We start from the raw sequence: 17,409 nt of genomic DNA, 5'->3' as shown, positions 1-17,409 counted from the left end.
GCGCTCTGCAGCCCCCTCGGCTGCGCCTAACGTCGCTTTGCTCGCAGCTTCATCTTACATTTCTCACGGCTTAGGGCGACTCTGTGTGACCTGCCTGGACGGACAATGATAAAAGGAAAGGGTGGCACAGAAGAAAGTGGGACGGCTTAGCATCCACCTGGGAAGCGTGGACTTGGACTTGACCCGCCCAGCCTTCGGTTGGAAGCGGCGGGAAGGGGTCGCGCGCTCTTCCCGACCCCTCTCTGCGGGGGTTTCCATTACCCGTGGGGAGGAGCGACCGAGGGCCTGGGGCAGCCCCCGGAGCCGAGCAGGGCCTGGCGCAGGCCCGTGGGCTCCGGAGAAGCCGGCTCCGCGGGCACTTGCTCATCTGGCCCCCGCCGGGCACTGCGAGATCGCCCGTCTGGTGAGTGTCTGGCCAGACTGAGCAGAGCAGCAGGTGTCCGGGGTCGCCCTGCCGCTGCGCTGCCGTCCTGCCTGCGTCTGGCCTGGCAGGGTGCAGGGGTGCAGGCGCCGGGGTTCCCGGGAGCAGCACGCCTCCACCCGCCACCGAGACCGCCGCCAGGCCTGGGCCCCCCAGCTCTTCATGGAGTTACTGAGTCGCTTTCTTCCTATGGCCCCTCCATTTCATCATAGAATTTTAATTTATGGTAAAAAAAACACCGTAACGTAAAATTTGCTGTGGTTACCACTTTTGCGTGTCCAGCTCGGGAATGTGAAGTCTATTCACATTGCTTAAGTGTTAAATACATGCACATTTCAGCAGATCTGTGGTCAAAACACGGAGGTCCCTAGGAGAGATGGCACATTAGTCCTTGGCATGGTAGGTGGGAGAGTTTTCTGAAGCTTTACAGTGACTCCCTTCAGTAGCAGAATAGACAGGATGAGAGCTACAGGGAGTGCTGGGACAGACGGGGGCTCAGGTAGGACAGGAGGCGGAAAGGGGACAGAACGGCCACAGACTGCTTTCCCTGGGAGCTGCCCCCATCCTAGGGCCACAGCATTTCACACCTGTTCACCCCCTTCAACCAAACACAAGAGAGAAATGCTTAAAGGAAAATATAGCGACTCCCAGAAACAGCATTTCTTTTATTGATTACAGATGGGTAATGCTGAAAATACACAAACAATATTTATTATGTAATAACTTTTGTTCAACGAAGATTAACTGAAAGCCAATTTTTTTGTCCTTAACATTCTATTTTTAACCTGAATATTTGCCTGAATGAAGTATATAATAATATTCATTGGTAGTTTCTAAGAGTAAAATTCTCTAGTTAAAATAGTCCAAGATATAAAGCCATTGGTACAGAGTTTGGGACTAAATACAGGTTTGTCTTTTGCATACCAGAAACAGTTCTGCCATAATGCACTCCAGGAACTAGAGCTAGGAAGAAGTGGCATAACCCCAGAGGCACGACTTGCTTTTTTAAAAATTGTGGCAAAATATACGTCATGTAAAATTTACTGTCTTAACCGTTTCTAACTGTATGGTTCAGTACATTCTTACTGTGCAACCACCACCACCATCTGTCTCAAGAACTCTTTTCATCTTGCAAAACTGAAACTCTGTACCCATTAAACACCAACGCTCCATTCTCCCACCCCCCATCCCCGTTTCTTGCAGTTACCATTCTACTTCCTGCCTCTATAAGCTGGACTACTCTATGTGCTTCATGTAAGTGGAATCAAACAGCATTTGTCCTTTTGTGTGTGGCTTATTTCACTCAGCATAATGCCCTCAAGGTTCACCCATGTTGTAGCATGTGTCAGAATTTCCTTCCTTTTTAAGGCTGAATAATATTCCATTGTATGGATGCTCCACATTTTCTTTATCTGTTTATCTGTCAATGGATGCTTGGATTGCTTCCACCATTTGACTGTTGCAAAAAATGCTGCTATAAACATTGGTGGGCAAATTTCTTGCCTTTTGAATTCCATTGCACTGAACAGATCATGAGGCAGCTCACTACGGGACAACTTCAGCTGTCTTGTCAGGGCCCCTGGAGTCATGGTTAGGTTTTGAGCCTATGTGGGGAAAATAGAATAATCTAGTCAGGCCCCCTAGACTCAGGTCTGGTTGGGGGTGGTGCAGCACATTTCTTGTAAACAAGTTGTGTGGGGGTGGATTTAGTGTGCATGCACACCAACGTATCTTTTTAGTTTTGTGGCTATTGTGTGCTCTGTAGTTTGTGAAGCAGGCTGGCCCTCAGAGAGCTCACATCTAAAAATAGATCATGTTTACTCTGCTGGCAGCTGCTCAGGTTTTTCTTTGGACTTTGCCCATAGCAGAGGAGTTTCTGAGTTTATCTTTGGACTACCTAGGTATTAGATGTGTGTGTGCTGAATAAAGACTATTCTTCCTTCAACGAAGGCTCCAAGGACCTTTCTGCTGGTTACCTAGCTCATAGACTTGCGTGTGAAGGGTTTGTGAATGGGCTCCCGGGGTCTGTGAGCTCCAGACCCAGCCCTAGCACTACAGTCTGTTGTTCCCTCTTACAATGATTTTGGGCCTCAGACTAGGTGATCCTCAGTAAAATGGTTTTGATTGTTCCTTCCAACTTTTCAGAAGTTGGGATGGGAGCTTTCTTGAGAGCTGTCACTTTCCCATCCTCGCCCCTTTAAGGTGTTGAATCAAAGTTGCAACTCACATTGGGGGCTGAAAGTGTTGACTGAAAATTATTAAAGTGGTGTGTAAGATGAAAATAAAAAAGAATAAGAGGTTTAGTCTGCGGTAAGACTATGCTGCTCCCATGGGTTAGCAAGTCTGCATACAGGTCTGTAAGAGCTGGGTGAACGATATAGAAAGGATGGCTTGGATTGGGAAGTCCTCAGCAGCCTGGGAGCCTGAAACTGCCCAGGAACTTACAGCCTGCAGAAGAGAAATTCACAGGTTACATACTTCTTTTCAAGGGTCACTTTGTTATTTTAAAAAACATGAAATATGCATCAAAGTACAAATAAACATGATGATTTCTGAGTTGGTGTAGTTTTTCCTTGTAGTAATTTTTAAAAGGATCCAACACTTACCTGGTAACAGTAAAGCAGTCAGTCCTTGGGTCCTGCATGGAGCATGGCTAGACTTGGAGGTCAGAGGGTCAGGGTTTAAATTCCACTCTGCTTCCTGAGTCGCTGTTTATGCTCCCTGAATCTGTTTCTTTTATTTTAAACTGGGGGGAGGTTGTCATTTTTTAGAAAAACACCTCACGAGAATATTATGAGGATTAGGTGACAGGTGTGTCAAAGCCTCCAGCGCATGGCAGGCATTGAGCGTCCACTTCCGCCCTGGATAGACTGATCTCACTGGTCAGGCTAAGGAGTTTTTCACATACTCACGCCTGTGTCCTCATCTTTGGGAAAACATGACTTTATGTGAGCCAAACTAGTTCAGTGGCAAAGTAAGAAAAAGTAAGTGTCTTTTTGACCAGCACGTAGGTGTGTGAATGAATCAAGAAGGAGGAAATATGGCCCCGTGGAGGGCTGGCTGCCCTCGGACAAGTGCCTGGGTTCTTTTATACTCTTTGCTTCATCACACTTGCTGGATGCCGGAGGATCCGAATCATCAGAGGTCACATTGCTTCTGCGTGGGAACCTTCTGCCTCCACGGATGCGCCTTGGGTTTTGCATAGAAAGTCTCATTCTTTTTGGGTGCGTCAGCACATTGAGGCCAGCTGCACCAGGAAAACAACGTGTGATGGTTAGTTTTCTCCTCTGGGTTCTTTGGCATTTGGTCTTTCACCAATACATATATGTCTACAGGTCATCTTCTTGTCCTGGCTGCCCTACGGTGGCCACTGCTGCCATCAGCTCCTCCTTCTCCTGTTGCAACTCTTTGTTCCCTGTGTGCAGTGAGGGTTGTACCGTTCGGAAGAACTCTGGTCAGTTCACTTCTCTCCCACATGCCATGTTACCAGTGGTGAGCCACTGAAGCATGTGCCTTCCATGGGGAAGAGCACAGTGCTGGAGGGGAGCACGGAATGAGGTGGAGATCAGCACATCAAGCTGTGGGCAGGAATCCCAAAACCTGGGTCATAAACTAATCTATGTATACTGAACTGTTTGGTAAACAACAAACAGCAACCCTGAGTGTGTCATCCTCTGAGCATTTCTACTATCATTCGAATGTCACTTGGATAAAGTATGAATAAAATCTTTCTGAATAATATTAAAGGATGCCAAAAAGCAGTGAGAAGGCTTCTGCTTGACCGATGCCCCCACCAAAGACTCCAGAGTCCCTGACCTTGGCGTATGCTTACAGCTGAGTCCCTACCGGCATTTTCATGGTTCACGAGGGGGAAAGAGGCATTGAAAAATTTGCTTATGCTTCCCAAAATGAAGATGGCATATTATTCTCTGAATAACTACAGGAAAAATACTCAATAATTAGAATACTTTTTATCTGGTGAAAAATGGATGCCACGTCAATAGGCAGCAAGGAATGTGTCATTCTGCTTGTAATCTTGTAATGGGGACAAATCAAGGCGGAGTTCATTTTCTACCTCCTGTAATACATCTCCAGCCTAGCTTTTCTACATGTGACCTACCAATGTCCTTGTTCCTTCCTCTACTGATGGAGTTTGGATGTGTTGTCCCCTCCAAAATTCATGTGGAAATTTGATCCCCAATGTGGCAGTGCTGGAAACAGATTGAGTCATGGGGGTGGATTCCCCATGAATGGATTAATGCTCTCCCTGGGGGAAGAAGGGTAGTGAGTGAGTTCTCGCTCTACTAGTTCCCACGAGAGCTGATTGTTTAAAGGACACTGGCACCTCCTCTCTCTCTCTCATGCTGTCTCTCTCTTGCTTCCTCTTGCCATGTGATCTGCTTGTACCCACTGGCTGCCTGCCACTTTCTGCCATGAATAGAAGCAGCCCGAGGCCCATACCAGATGCAGCTGTTCCAGAATTGTAAGCCAAATAAACCTCTTTTCCTTATAAATTACCCAGTCTCAGGTATTCTGTTATAGCAACAAAAAATGGACTAATACAGAAAATTGGTACCAGGAGTGGGGTGTTGCTATACAGATACTTGAAAATGTGGATGCAGCTTGGGAGCTGGGTAATAGGCAAAGGTTGGAAGAGTTTGGAAGACAGAAGAAGACAGAAAGATGAAGGAAAGTTTGGAATGTCTTAGAGACTTATATGGTGGTGAGCAGAATGCTGATAGAAATGTGAACAGTAAAGGCCGTGTGGATGATGAGGTCTCAGATAGAAATGAGGAACTTATCGGGAATTGGACAAAAGACAACCCTTGCTACACCTTAGCAAGGAACCTGGCTGTATTGTATTCATGCCCTTGGACTTTGTGGAAGGTGGAACTTAAGAGTTGTGAATCAAAGCATTTGGCCAAAGAAATTTCTAAGCAGCAAAGCATTAAGGAAGCTGCATGGTTGCTTTTAAGAGCCTACTCTGAGTTATGGCGGTAAAATCATGATATAAAGCCAGAATTTAAAAGTGAAGCAGAGCGTAAAGATTTGGAAAGTTTGCAGTCTGGCCATGTGGTAGAGCAGTGGAGAGCTGGAGAAAAATTCAAGGGAGAAGCAGATAAACTGGTTACTAAAGACACTGCCTCCGCGGTGAGGCAGCCAGATGCTAATAATCAGGACAATGAAAAAAATTCCCTAAAAGCATTTGAGAAATCTGGAAGAGTGTTCCACCTATAAAAGGCCCTGAGGCCTAGAAGGACTGAGTTGTCCCAGAGGACAGACCTGGGGCACGGCTGCCCTCAGGAACCTGCTCCCTGCATTCCAGCTGCTCTGGCTGAAGTGGTCCCAAGTGTGGTTCCTGCAGCAGCCCTGGAGGGTAGAGGCCTGAAACCTCAGCAGTGTCCATGTTGTGCTAAGTCTGCAGGCTGGCAGGATGTGAGAGCAGTGGAGGCGTGGCAGCCTCCACCCAGATTCCAGAGGATGTATGGAAAAGCCTGGAAGCCCANCTTCCTCCCCTGAAATCCTTCAGGGAAGATAGATATTGAACAAGTAATTCCAGGTGTGGTCAGGGTCCCAATGGGCCAGAGCGAGGTTCTGCAGACGTAGCCTACCCTTAAAGGTTCAGAGGAGGCTGGAGATGGCTGGGCTCACAGCGGATCATGGGAAACTCAATCAGCCTGTTGCTCTGAACAGGTCTTTGTCAGAACAGTGAATTGAGGACCCCACTTGGCATACCTCCTGAACGGGAGCAGTCCTGGGTCCTGGGCAAGCACAAGACAGGGTGGTCTCCACAGAACCTTCTCTAGGGGACAGGACTGGTGAGAGCCTAAGTGTCCCATAAGTAAGCCGTCAGCTGCAGCCCACCCTCCGGTGCACTGAATGCCCAGGCGTCCTCTTCAGTGGGCAGGTTTACAGGCAGAGGATTATCAGGTGCATATTTTTCAAAACAATTGCTTTTCTTAGCTTGGCCTTCTTGTCCCAGAATGAAGCCCTTGGCAGGAAGTCACAGGTCTGTTGACCTTACTAGTAGGATCAACAAACCTCCTTTGACACGCAAGTGGCAGAAACTGTGATTTCCTTCCCACCTGCATGGAGGCAGGGCAGCTAGAGTCCAGGAAGCAAAGGGTTGGGTCTGACATGGAGTCAGAGCAAAAGTTGGGGCTAAAGGGCCGAGCCCGTGGCACACTCAGGAGAGCCGCCGCGGGTCCGGATCCTATATAGGGATGACCAGTGCGCTCACTGGCTGAGCGCAGTGCGGCTGGTCTCAAAAAGGACAAAAAAAAAAAAGTTGGGGCTAAATATCTGACAAAATGCTCCCTGTATGGGCAAGAAGGAGTGACAGGCATCTGCACCATCAGGAGCACTCAGTTAAGGGGCTCGAACAGGGAAAAAAAAGGGTAGACCTGCTCCCCGCTGTCGAGGAGACGTTTGGGCTGCAAACCATGAAGTCTGAAGAGCCATTTCTGCTGCGTGTTTGCACGCTGAGTCTGTTCCACCTTGTTTGGTGAAACAATGGTAAGTGACGTTGGATGACAAAAGAGAAACGTTTTGATAACTGTGTAACCGGCACATCAGAAAGCAAGACTTAGGGGTATAATCATGAAAGCAACTTTTATTTTTCTTCTTCTACCACCCTTTGAGAACTACTCAATGATGTCTAAAGGTAGCCCTCCTCTGCTCCCAGATGAAAACTCAGGCCATTTCCATGATTCTCTCTGGTCACTGTTTTGTAAGAGAAAATCCTGGGAACACTTTAAGATTTTAAAGCAAACCCAGTGAGGTAGTCACAGTGCTCAGTCCAGATGAGAGACAGAACTCAACTGATACTACATGTAATTTTCATCCCCTTGCCTTTGCTTACAGTGAGGCTGTGAGGTTGGGGAAAGGCAGGCTGGGTTCTTCTCTGTTCCTCTATTTTGCTTGCCAGGTTTCTGACTTGGGCATGGTCAGGGGCCCGTGGGAAGGATGCCAAAAAGCAGTGAGAAGGCTTCTGCTTGACCGATGCCCCCACCAAAGACTCCAGAGTCCCTGACCTTGGCGTATGCTTACAGCTGAGTCCCTACCGGCATTTTCATGGTTCACGAGGGGGAAAGAGGCATTGAAAAATTTGCTTATGCTTCCCAAAATGAAGATGGCATATTATTCTCTGAATAACTACAGGAAAAATACTCAATAATTAGAATACTTTTTATCTGGTGAAAAATGGATGCCACGTCAATAGGCAGCAAGGAATGTGTCATTCTGCTTGTAATCTTGTAATGGGGACAAATCAAGGCGGAGTTCATTTTCTACCTCCTGTAATACATCTCCAGCCTAGCTTTTCTACATGTGACCTACCAATGTCCTTGTTCCTTCCTCTACTGATGGAGTTTGGATGTGTTGTCCCCTCCAAAATTCATGTGGAAATTTGATCCCCAATGTGGCAGTGCTGGAAACAGATTGAGTCATGGGGGTGGATTCCCCATGAATGGATTAATGCTCTCCCTGGGGGAAGAAGGGTAGTGAGTGAGTTCTCGCTCTACTAGTTCCCACGAGAGCTGATTGTTTAAAGGACACTGGCACCTCCTCTCTCTCTCTCATGCTGTCTCTCTCTTGCTTCCTCTTGCCATGTGATCTGCTTGTACCCACTGGCTGCCTGCCACTTTCTGCCATGAATAGAAGCAGCCCGAGGCCCATACCAGATGCAGCTGTTCCAGAATTGTAAGCCAAATAAACCTCTTTTCCTTATAAATTACCCAGTCTCAGGTATTCTGTTATAGCAACAAAAAATGGACTAATACAGAAAATTGGTACCAGGAGTGGGGTGTTGCTATACAGATACTTGAAAATGTGGATGCAGCTTGGGAGCTGGGTAATAGGCAAAGGTTGGAAGAGTTTGGAAGACAGAAGAAGACAGAAAGATGAAGGAAAGTTTGGAATGTCTTAGAGACTTATATGGTGGTGAGCAGAATGCTGATAGAAATGTGAACAGTAAAGGCCGTGTGGATGATGAGGTCTCAGATAGAAATGAGGAACTTATCGGGAATTGGACAAAAGACAACCCTTGCTACACCTTAGCAAGGAACCTGGCTGTATTGTATTCATGCCCTTGGACTTTGTGGAAGGTGGAACTTAAGAGTTGTGAATCAAAGCATTTGGCCAAAGAAATTTCTAAGCAGCAAAGCATTAAGGAAGCTGCATGGTTGCTTTTAAGAGCCTACTCTGAGTTATGGCGGTAAAATCATGATATAAAGCCAGAATTTAAAAGTGAAGCAGAGTGTAAAGATTTGGAAAGTTTGCAGTCTGGCCATGTGGTAGAGCAGTGGAGAGCTGGAGAAAAATTCAAGGGTGAAGCAGATAAACTGGTTACTAAAGACACTGCCTCCGCGGTGAGGCAGCCAGATGCTAATAATCAGGACAATGAAAAAAATTCCCTAAAAGCATTTGAGAAATCTGGAAGAGTGTTCCACCTATAAAAGGCCCTGAGGCCTAGAAGGACTGAGTTGTCCCAGAGGACAGACCTGGGGCACGGCTGCCCTCAGGAACCTGCTCCCTGCATTCCAGCTGCTCTGGCTGAAGTGGTCCCAAGTGTGGTTCCTGCAGCAGCCCTGGAGGGTAGAGGCCTGAAACCTCAGTGGTGTCCATGTTGTGCTAAGTCTGCAGGCTGGCAGGATGTGAGAGCAGTGGAGGCGTGGCAGCCTCCACCCAGATTCCAGAGGATGTATGGAAAAGCCTGGGGCCCAGGCAGAGACCTGCTGCAGGGGCAGAGGCACTGCTGAGGCCATCTACTAGAGCAATGCTGAGCAGTAAAGTGGGGTCAGAGCACCCAGAGAGCCACCACCAGGGAAATGTCTACTAGAGCCAAGGCAGCAGGACCACCATGGACACCCCAGACTTATGGAGCTACCAGAGTGGAACACTGGCCTGGAAAAGTTGCAGGCACCAGCACAGCCCACTGGGCTGCACCTGGCAGAGCTGTGGGAATGAGGCTGCCTGAGGCTTTGGGTGCCCAGATGCCCAATTGTGCCCAGGATGCAGGACTTGGAGTCAAAGAAGATTATTTTGGAGCTTTAAGACATAATGTCGGGCCGGCCCGTGGCTCACTCGGGAGAGTGCGGTGCTGATAAGACATAATGTCTGCCCTGCTGGGTTTCAGACTTGTTTGGGGCCTGTTTTTCCTTTCTTCTGGCCTGTTCCTCCCTTTTGGAATGGGAAAATGTACCCAATGTCTGTCCCACTGTATCTTGGAAGTAGATAAATTTGGTTTTGTTTTTACAGGTTCACAGCTGGAAGGACTTTTGCTTTTGGTCTCAGAGGAGACTTTGGACTTTGGACTCTTAAGTTGGTGCTGGAGCAAGCTAACACTTTTGGGATTGTTAGGATGGAATAACTGTATTTTGTACGTGAGAGTGACATGAGTTTTGGGGGGCCAGGGGCGGAATGATGGAGTTTGGATGTGTTGTCNTGAAGGGCCCTGGCACCTCCTCTCTCTCTCTTGCTTCCTCTCGCCATGTGATCTGCTTGTATCCATCGGCTGCTGCCACTTTCCACCATGAGTAGAAGCAGCCTGAGGCCTGTGCCAGATGCAGCTGTCCCAGAACCATAAGCCAAATAAACCTCTCTTCTTTATAAATTACCCACTTTCAGGTATTCTGTTATGGCTACACAAAACGGACTAACACATCTACTAATCCTGGACATCCAGTGGTATGGAGTTCTGGAGAACTCCTATGGAGAGAATGTGCTCCCAGCCCCATCTCAAGGGCACTGAGTAACAGAGAGAATCCTCATTCCTACTGAAGGAGAGAGAGGTGCCCTTGGCACTGGACCTTGGAACTTGGAGCATATTTATCTATAGAAATAATGAATCTCCCAATTTGGGAAATGGGAGTATATCACAACAGCACAGGATTTGGAGGAATTTGTATGGTTAATGAGTGAAAGTACCCTTCATATAGCCGAATTGCAATACCTATGAATCCTTCCCTATGTCTTTAAGAGTTTCCTGTGACTGAGCGGGGGAAAGAAAGGATGGAAACATATTTATAAGAGCCAGGCGCTGGTTAGGATAAACAGTGCTATCAACACTCAAAATCAGTGGCTTTGTAGATTAATCAGGATTTGATGAATTAATCAGAAACTTCATCATTATTTGCAGCGTTGTTTTTGTGATGAAAATGTGTTACAGATTTGAATGACTGCTTCAGCATGAAATCTTGGACTGAAAACTGGCAATTGTGAAAATATACATACATAGGGAGAGAGAGCTAGAGAGAGGTGTCATAATCAAACACATACTGGGAACAGTCTTCATTAGCCATTCTACGAATTTTAACTTGTTTTGTTACAGATGATCAATTTTGGCTTGTTTGTTACCAAACTGTCCAAGCTTTTCTGCCCAAAGACCCAAGGAAATAAATTACATTAATTAGAAGATAGATTGCATACTCTCAGCTATCTGTAGGGTCTCTAGATGAACAAATGACAAGTACATCCCAGAGGACCCATTTCTCCAAAGTGGCCTGAAGTAGGATGTGGCTCATGGCTTTGGGGCTTCATCCGGGCTGGGAGTGGGAAGACTGTGGCGTCCCTGCTGAGAAGAGGTGCCTGATGTTCTCAGTCCTGGTAGTTCTCCAGGCTGCAGTAGGTAGGCCCTTCATGAGGCTATCTCACAGCACCTAGTGACACAGATGGTGGGACATCTTAGTGCATGCAGGAGGGGAACCTGCCAGAGAGAGCTTCCATGGAAGCATGAATCTGAAGACAAGGCAGGTCTCAGTTTCCCCACAGGTGCCAGACTGTGCACTCTGGGAATACAGAGGATGAAGGGATGAAGTCCTCGGATTTGTTGAGTAATTTTCTGATCCACTGGGCTTCTTTCCCACCCTCTGTGAATCTTGCCACTCTTCTGTGCACATCGATCTGTTCTCCCCAGCAGTCTTCAGTGTGCCGCGCAGACCCCCCACACCAAACTGCAGCCCCCTTGCTTTTCTTTCCCTTGTCCAAACTCTTCCAAACTTTCTATCCAGCTCAAAATCTACATTTTCACTCCATGATTTTCTTGAGATTCACCTGGGAAGCCTGTTCCAACAATGTATTCCCCTTAGAAGCTTGTCACCGGTGAAATCTCTGCTTAATAGAAATTGGATTTAATGATTCAAAAATGAAGTTCATTCCTTTCACACCTGAATTTGCAAATAGAGTCACCAGGCACTGACCTGGTCCTTTCGCCTACATTGAAAACCCTTGTGGAACTGAAACTGTTTTCATAATTTTCTAATATTCCTTCTGTGTAGCTAGAATGGTATCTTCACAGAACTGAAGGGATGTTGAAGGATCTGAGGTACATGAAGGTACTTCAAAAAGTGTGTGGAAAAATAGAATTAAAAGACAATGCAAATCTTTCCACACACTTTTCGAAGTACCGTCACATAAGCTAGAAAGTGGAGCACTAGTACGTTCTGCTTTTCACGTTTTCCAGCAGGGCGGTGGGGAACACAATGGCTCCCGTACCAGCAGATTTGGCCACTAAGTCCTTGACAGAGGCAGAGCCTCAGGAGCATATCTGGGTGGGTTGTGAACATCCTCTCCACATTGCTCAAGTCATTCAAATTTCAACTTTTTAGCACTTTTGGCAGTCAACTTGTTCAGTAACAATTTTAACCATTTGCTAAAATCTCAGTAGTTGCTCTCACGAGCAGGTCATTACAACTTTCCTTTTCTGCCTTCTGTTGCTAACCACACTCACATGGTCACAAACAGCCCTCCAGAAAACTGACCACGGGTTATTTCTTGATCACACTAATGCTTGCAAACAGAGAAGTCTTAGCCTGTTCCAGCTTCTTGGGCCTTTGGCCCACCCACCCTGACCTCCACAGGGGAGAAGACCAAAGAAAGCACCACACCCTCACTCTGCAGCCGTCACCTGCTTCCTCCCCAGCACAGCTGCCCCGCCACAGCCCGGCTGTCCACTCCAGGGTGTCTGCTGTCCTGCTTCAAAACAGTAACTCCCTCCCTCCCTCCCTCCCTCAGACACTCATGCTGTTCCCTCACTGGCTTGACCTACAAAAGGAAGAAAACATTCTCCATCCTGGACTTCTGCCAGCTTTCAAAAGTAATTAAACTTCCCTCCCTTTCAAAGAGACTCATTGTGCAAGGCTTCTAAGTTCAGATGTGCAACTCCAGGGGGGCTGCTCCAGCTTTGCCTGGCCTTTCCTCGAGACCTCCTGGTGACACAACAGGCAACCTTGTGGGCCAGCTGAGGGGCAAGTGTGCTGTCATCTCTTCCTGTTGTCTCGGCTGCTTCGGCTGCTGTGGACTGGGAGTGTGTGTGGAGGTGGCGAGAGGGACTGCTCAGGACAGTGTGATCTCACATTCCGGCACCTCCAGAAGGAAGGCTCAGTGTGTTTCCACGCTCGGCCTCCTTGTTATGTTCTGAAATCAAATGTGTTTTGAAATCAAAAGGCAAAATTTCAGCTTCCTGTCCTCCAATTTTCTCATCCAGGGGTCTCAAAACTGTTGACAAACACTACCGAGTAGCAAGCACCATTATGTGTGTTGTGGGAGGGGTTCTTTCTTACAAAGTAGGCGATCTGGAAACGGTACAGTGCAGCGGAAAGAACAAGGTCTTTGTCATCAGTCTGGCCCAGCACATCTGTCACTTGTTCACAGTGTGGCCATGTGGAAGAAACTGGCAGCTCTAACCTCAACTTCTCCATGTTTAAAACAGGGACGCCAATTTCTACCTTACAGGTTTCTTTTCTTTTTAGTTAAAAATAATCCATGCAGAATTGCTTGTGCTGTGCTTGCTACAAAACAAGTCATCAATACATTACTAGTGTTATTATTGGTAAAAGTATGTTTTCCGTGCTCTGTGAAACTTTGCACATGCTAGATCACTGGGAAATAGAAAGATACGGATGCTTGGAAAATAGACTTTGATTTTTTTAAAAAAATAAAACTGAGACTGTGAAAGAAAATGACTTTTGACTCCTCCTGCTGGCCCTTGGAAGTACCACTTATTTGTGCTGGGCACCTTGTAGCTGGGTAGCTTGAAAACCTTTAGGCCTTATAGTCAAAGAATAAGATATCATTCAAACTCAGAAAAAAGAAAATATATGGGAAATTTGAATAAAATTCCAGCATTTGGAGCCCCAAGTGCTCAATACCATGACTATGAACAACGTTTCACCTTTGGTCTCCATCCCCAAGGACATGTACCATTTCATTTGAAAGATTCAGTCCATACACTTTACTGAGCACTCGCGATGTGCTCTGTCCTGGGCCTGGGGATTCAGCAGTGAACAGAGCAGACAGATCTCACCCGTTCATGGAACTTATATTCTAGTAAGGGATCGACTTGGAGAGTTAAAATTAATACAGTTCCTGGGCTTGGATCCCAGAAATGTTGATTCGGTTGTAGGTTGGGGCCAAGGCTTTATTGTTTTTTAGAGTTCTTCAGGTGAATGTCATCTGCAGCAAGATTGCATGGGAATCACTAACGAAGGCCCTCACGGGCCAGTTAAGAACGCTGGATTCATCCTAGTGAGAGGGCAGGACACGGGAGGGTTTGGAGTAGAGGAGCCCACGACGCCATCAACACTCCGACTGATGTGCAGGGGGCGGGGGCGGCGTAAGGAGAGCAGCAGGAGAGAGACTAGTCGAACGAGGTGGACACCTTAAAGAAAACTGCGACATACCGTCATAGAAGATGATGGACTGTTAAATTGTATGCCAGTGGACTGATAATGTGATGTAAAATCTGAAAAGGGAAAAAATTCAGGGTGGGATAAAGCCATTGGGGAAGGTTTAGCGTGAGGAAGGGGTGGGATTTCTCTAATCCATGGGAAGGCTTTCCCTGATCCCCACGTGGCACTCTCTGTCCTTGCTCCGGATACTTGGCCTGACTTGTCCCTAGGCCTGACAGAGAACTGGCCCAGTCGAGAGTGACAGTGAGAAATAAGTGAGCCAGAGAGGGGCCGAATTATGGAAGGACTTGGAGGGGACTTCTGAGCAGGAATGGCATGATGGCGATGTGTACAGCTCTGTGTATGGCCACGTAGGATGGGTCCTGGGAAGGGCAGACTGAGAGCAGGCAGCCGGGAAGGAGAGTGTAGAAGGCGTCTCCGTGCAGAGATGAGGGCCCAGGCACAGGGTAGACGTGCGAACGGAGAGGAGGGAACAGGTGCACGGGAAACGCACCAGAACTCCATACCTGAATGAACACGGGGGATGAGGTAGAAGCCAAAAGGAGTCCGAGACATCCGCAAGCTTTGGCTTCCAGAAAGAGGAGAAGGGGGCGAAGACGCGTTGGTAGTCTGGCTTCGCGCAGGTCTTCGTGGGCTCTTCGGGGCTTGTGCGGACTGGGGAACTGCCGCCGACTTTGCTCCCACCTGCCAGGGCTTGCCCTTGAGTCTTTCCTGGAAAAACCCCGTTATTCTGGCAGGTCCAGAGGCTGCTCTCCTGGGCGGTCATACGAGCACTCTGATGCTCTTCTAACTGTCCCCTTGTTATCAAGGTCCGTGTCAGTCTGCCAGAGCTGCCATAACAAAGCACCGCAGACAGTGGCTTAAACAACAGTCATGTATTTCCTCACAGTCTGGGGTCTGGAGTCTGAGACAAGGTGTCAGGAGGGTGGGTTTCTTCTGAGCCTCTCTCCGGGACTTACAGATGGCATCTTCTCCCTGTGTCCTCACGTGGCCATCCCTCACTCTGTGTCCTAATCTCTTCTTATGAGGACATTAGTCCTGTCAGATTAGGGCACACCTAGAGGAGCTCATTTTTTCTTAATTACCACTTGAAGACCCTAATCTCCAAACATAGACACATTCTGAGGTACTAGGTGTTAAGACTTCAACGTATGAAAATTGAGGAGACACGATTCAGCCCATGACAAGGTCCCAGCAAGAAGAGTTTTGGAAGATGACACTCTACCAAGACCTGCTCTCACAGATGGCACTGAAAGGTGAGCCAGCGGTGTCTTCTCCCAGTGTTCCTGTAGCCGCCATCCCTCAGGATGCAAAAGTACCCAGCATACTCTGTGATCCGTCTTTGCCAGAAACACCCTGTGCTCTGTGCTCTGCGCCCTTCACACACATGAGGCCGCTGAGCACTGGACCCACTCTCTCTTCATGAAGACACTGTCCTCACCTTCGATCTCAGTTCCTCTTTTCACAAGGCTCAGAGATGAGTCCCCAAGGCATGGCTGGTGGCAGATGGGTGACCTGCCCGCCCACCGAAGGGTATATGCAGAACCACTCCTCCCTTCCCAAGAGGGAAGCCTGGTCAAATGCCCTGTTCCTCTCCCTCGAGGATGAGTTCACTGACGGAAGCCCCCACACCCCTCTGACTCACTTGACCAGCCCCGATGGGAGTGAATCCCCAACAGTGGGTGGGGCTTAAACTCAGGCTACAATTCATGCTCCACACTTTGCCATGAAATGTGTCTTTTCACAGATTTTTTTAATTGAGAGATTTTAAAAAGTGCGTGACAGGCATTACATACTTCATGTGTGTTGTGGTGTCCTTTCGTGATGCCTTTGCTGTTTGTGCTTCATGGCCTTCTGTCATAGACTAGGATGGAATTTCATGGAAGTTTTTAAAGAACAGTGAGATAAAGAAAGTGAGCAACCATGTGACTGCTTACTCTGTGGGGATAGGGACAGTGTCTGTTTCATCCTCCCAAGAGTGCTCTGTGGCTGACATAGTAAAAGTCCAATAAATGTTTATGGGTTGTTGAAAGGCATGCATGGTTATTGTAAGTAGGCACTTGTAGAAGACAGAGATCTTATAATCATCATTTGTGGCTTACACCAGGTTTTCTGGATATTTTTTTAGGCCAGGACATACAAGAGATCTTAGCTCTTATAGTTGAGCCTAATACAGGTCTCTGTCTGAAAACTTACAGAGCCATAAACATGAACATAGACAAGACACAGACATAGCCATAGACATAGCCATGATCATAGACAACACACAGACATAGACATAGACATGGACATAGCCATAGACATAGCCATAGACATACCCACAGCCATAGCCATACCCACAGCCATAGACATACCCACAGCCATAGCCATACCCACAGCCATAGCCATAGACATAGCCATGATCATAGCCATAGACATAGATGTAAACATAGCCATGGGAATAGCCATAGACAGAGACATAGCAATGGTCATAGCCATGGGCATAGCCATAGCCATAGCCATAGCCATAACCATAAACATAGCCATAGGCATAGGCATAGGCATAGACATAGACATAGCCGTAGACATGGACATAGCCATAGACATAGCCATAGGCATACCCCCAGCCATAGCCATAGACATAAACATAGCCATGGGCATAACCACAGACATAGACATAGATATAAACACAGGCATAGCTATAGCCATAGATACAGCCATGGATACGGATGACACGGACATGCATATGCTCATACCAGTAGTCCCTTGTCTTCCATGGATCTCATTCAAGCAAAAGAAATGTGGAAATGGAGTGCACTACTCACTAAGGGCACTCGTGTCACATTTCTGGCATCTCTCCACTGCCACTGCACAGTGGGTGTGCAGCATGGCGTCACAGTGTCCAGGATGCTGCTGGGAAGTAGTGGCTCTCGCACTTCACGATGGCCCACCACAACTTGCCCTGGATTCTGTAAGCCACATTTGGTATTGTTGACACCTCACTGGTTCATGTTGTGGGAAGAATGAAGAAATTTATGTAATCGTGCTGAAGAAAGACTCGGGCATCCCCCACGTTTGAGTTTCAGGCCATTTTCTCCTAGGTGTGTTGCTCTCATATCTGGATGTAAGTCACTGATGCGCAGATCCATCCCTTTGCACACATTTAGCTCACACTTTCCCCGATTCTGTCACACTCTCCAAATTGGCCAGTCTTGGACTATGACCTGGGATGGTCAGCCTTTTGGAACTCATAGCTGGACTGAACATTACAACTTTTAAAGGAGCTCTTCATGATGACTTCACTGATAGTGTTAATAAGAC

The 17,409-nt window shown here is 47.4% G+C and overlaps 1 protein-coding gene across 1 annotated transcript in view; it reads right to left on the bottom strand.

The window, feature by feature from the left end:
* Positions 1–16,981: 16,981 nt before the first annotated feature.
* LOC103606036 (keratin-associated protein 21-1-like) overlaps positions 16,982–17,409 on the bottom strand; it is a 1,311-nt gene continuing 883 nt past the window's right edge. The window contains exon 2 of the mRNA XM_008590634.1: positions 16,982–17,057. Within this exon, the coding sequence (XP_008588856.1) occupies positions 16,982–17,057 (76 nt within the window). The remainder of the gene's footprint in view (positions 17,058–17,409) is intronic.

This window comes from Galeopterus variegatus, unplaced genomic scaffold (genome assembly GCF_000696425.1).
Source record: "Galeopterus variegatus unplaced genomic scaffold, G_variegatus-3.0.2 Scaffold6236, whole genome shotgun sequence".
NCBI lineage: Eukaryota > Metazoa > Chordata > Mammalia > Dermoptera > Cynocephalidae > Galeopterus > Galeopterus variegatus.
This window is presented reverse-complemented; position numbering and strand designations above follow the sequence as displayed.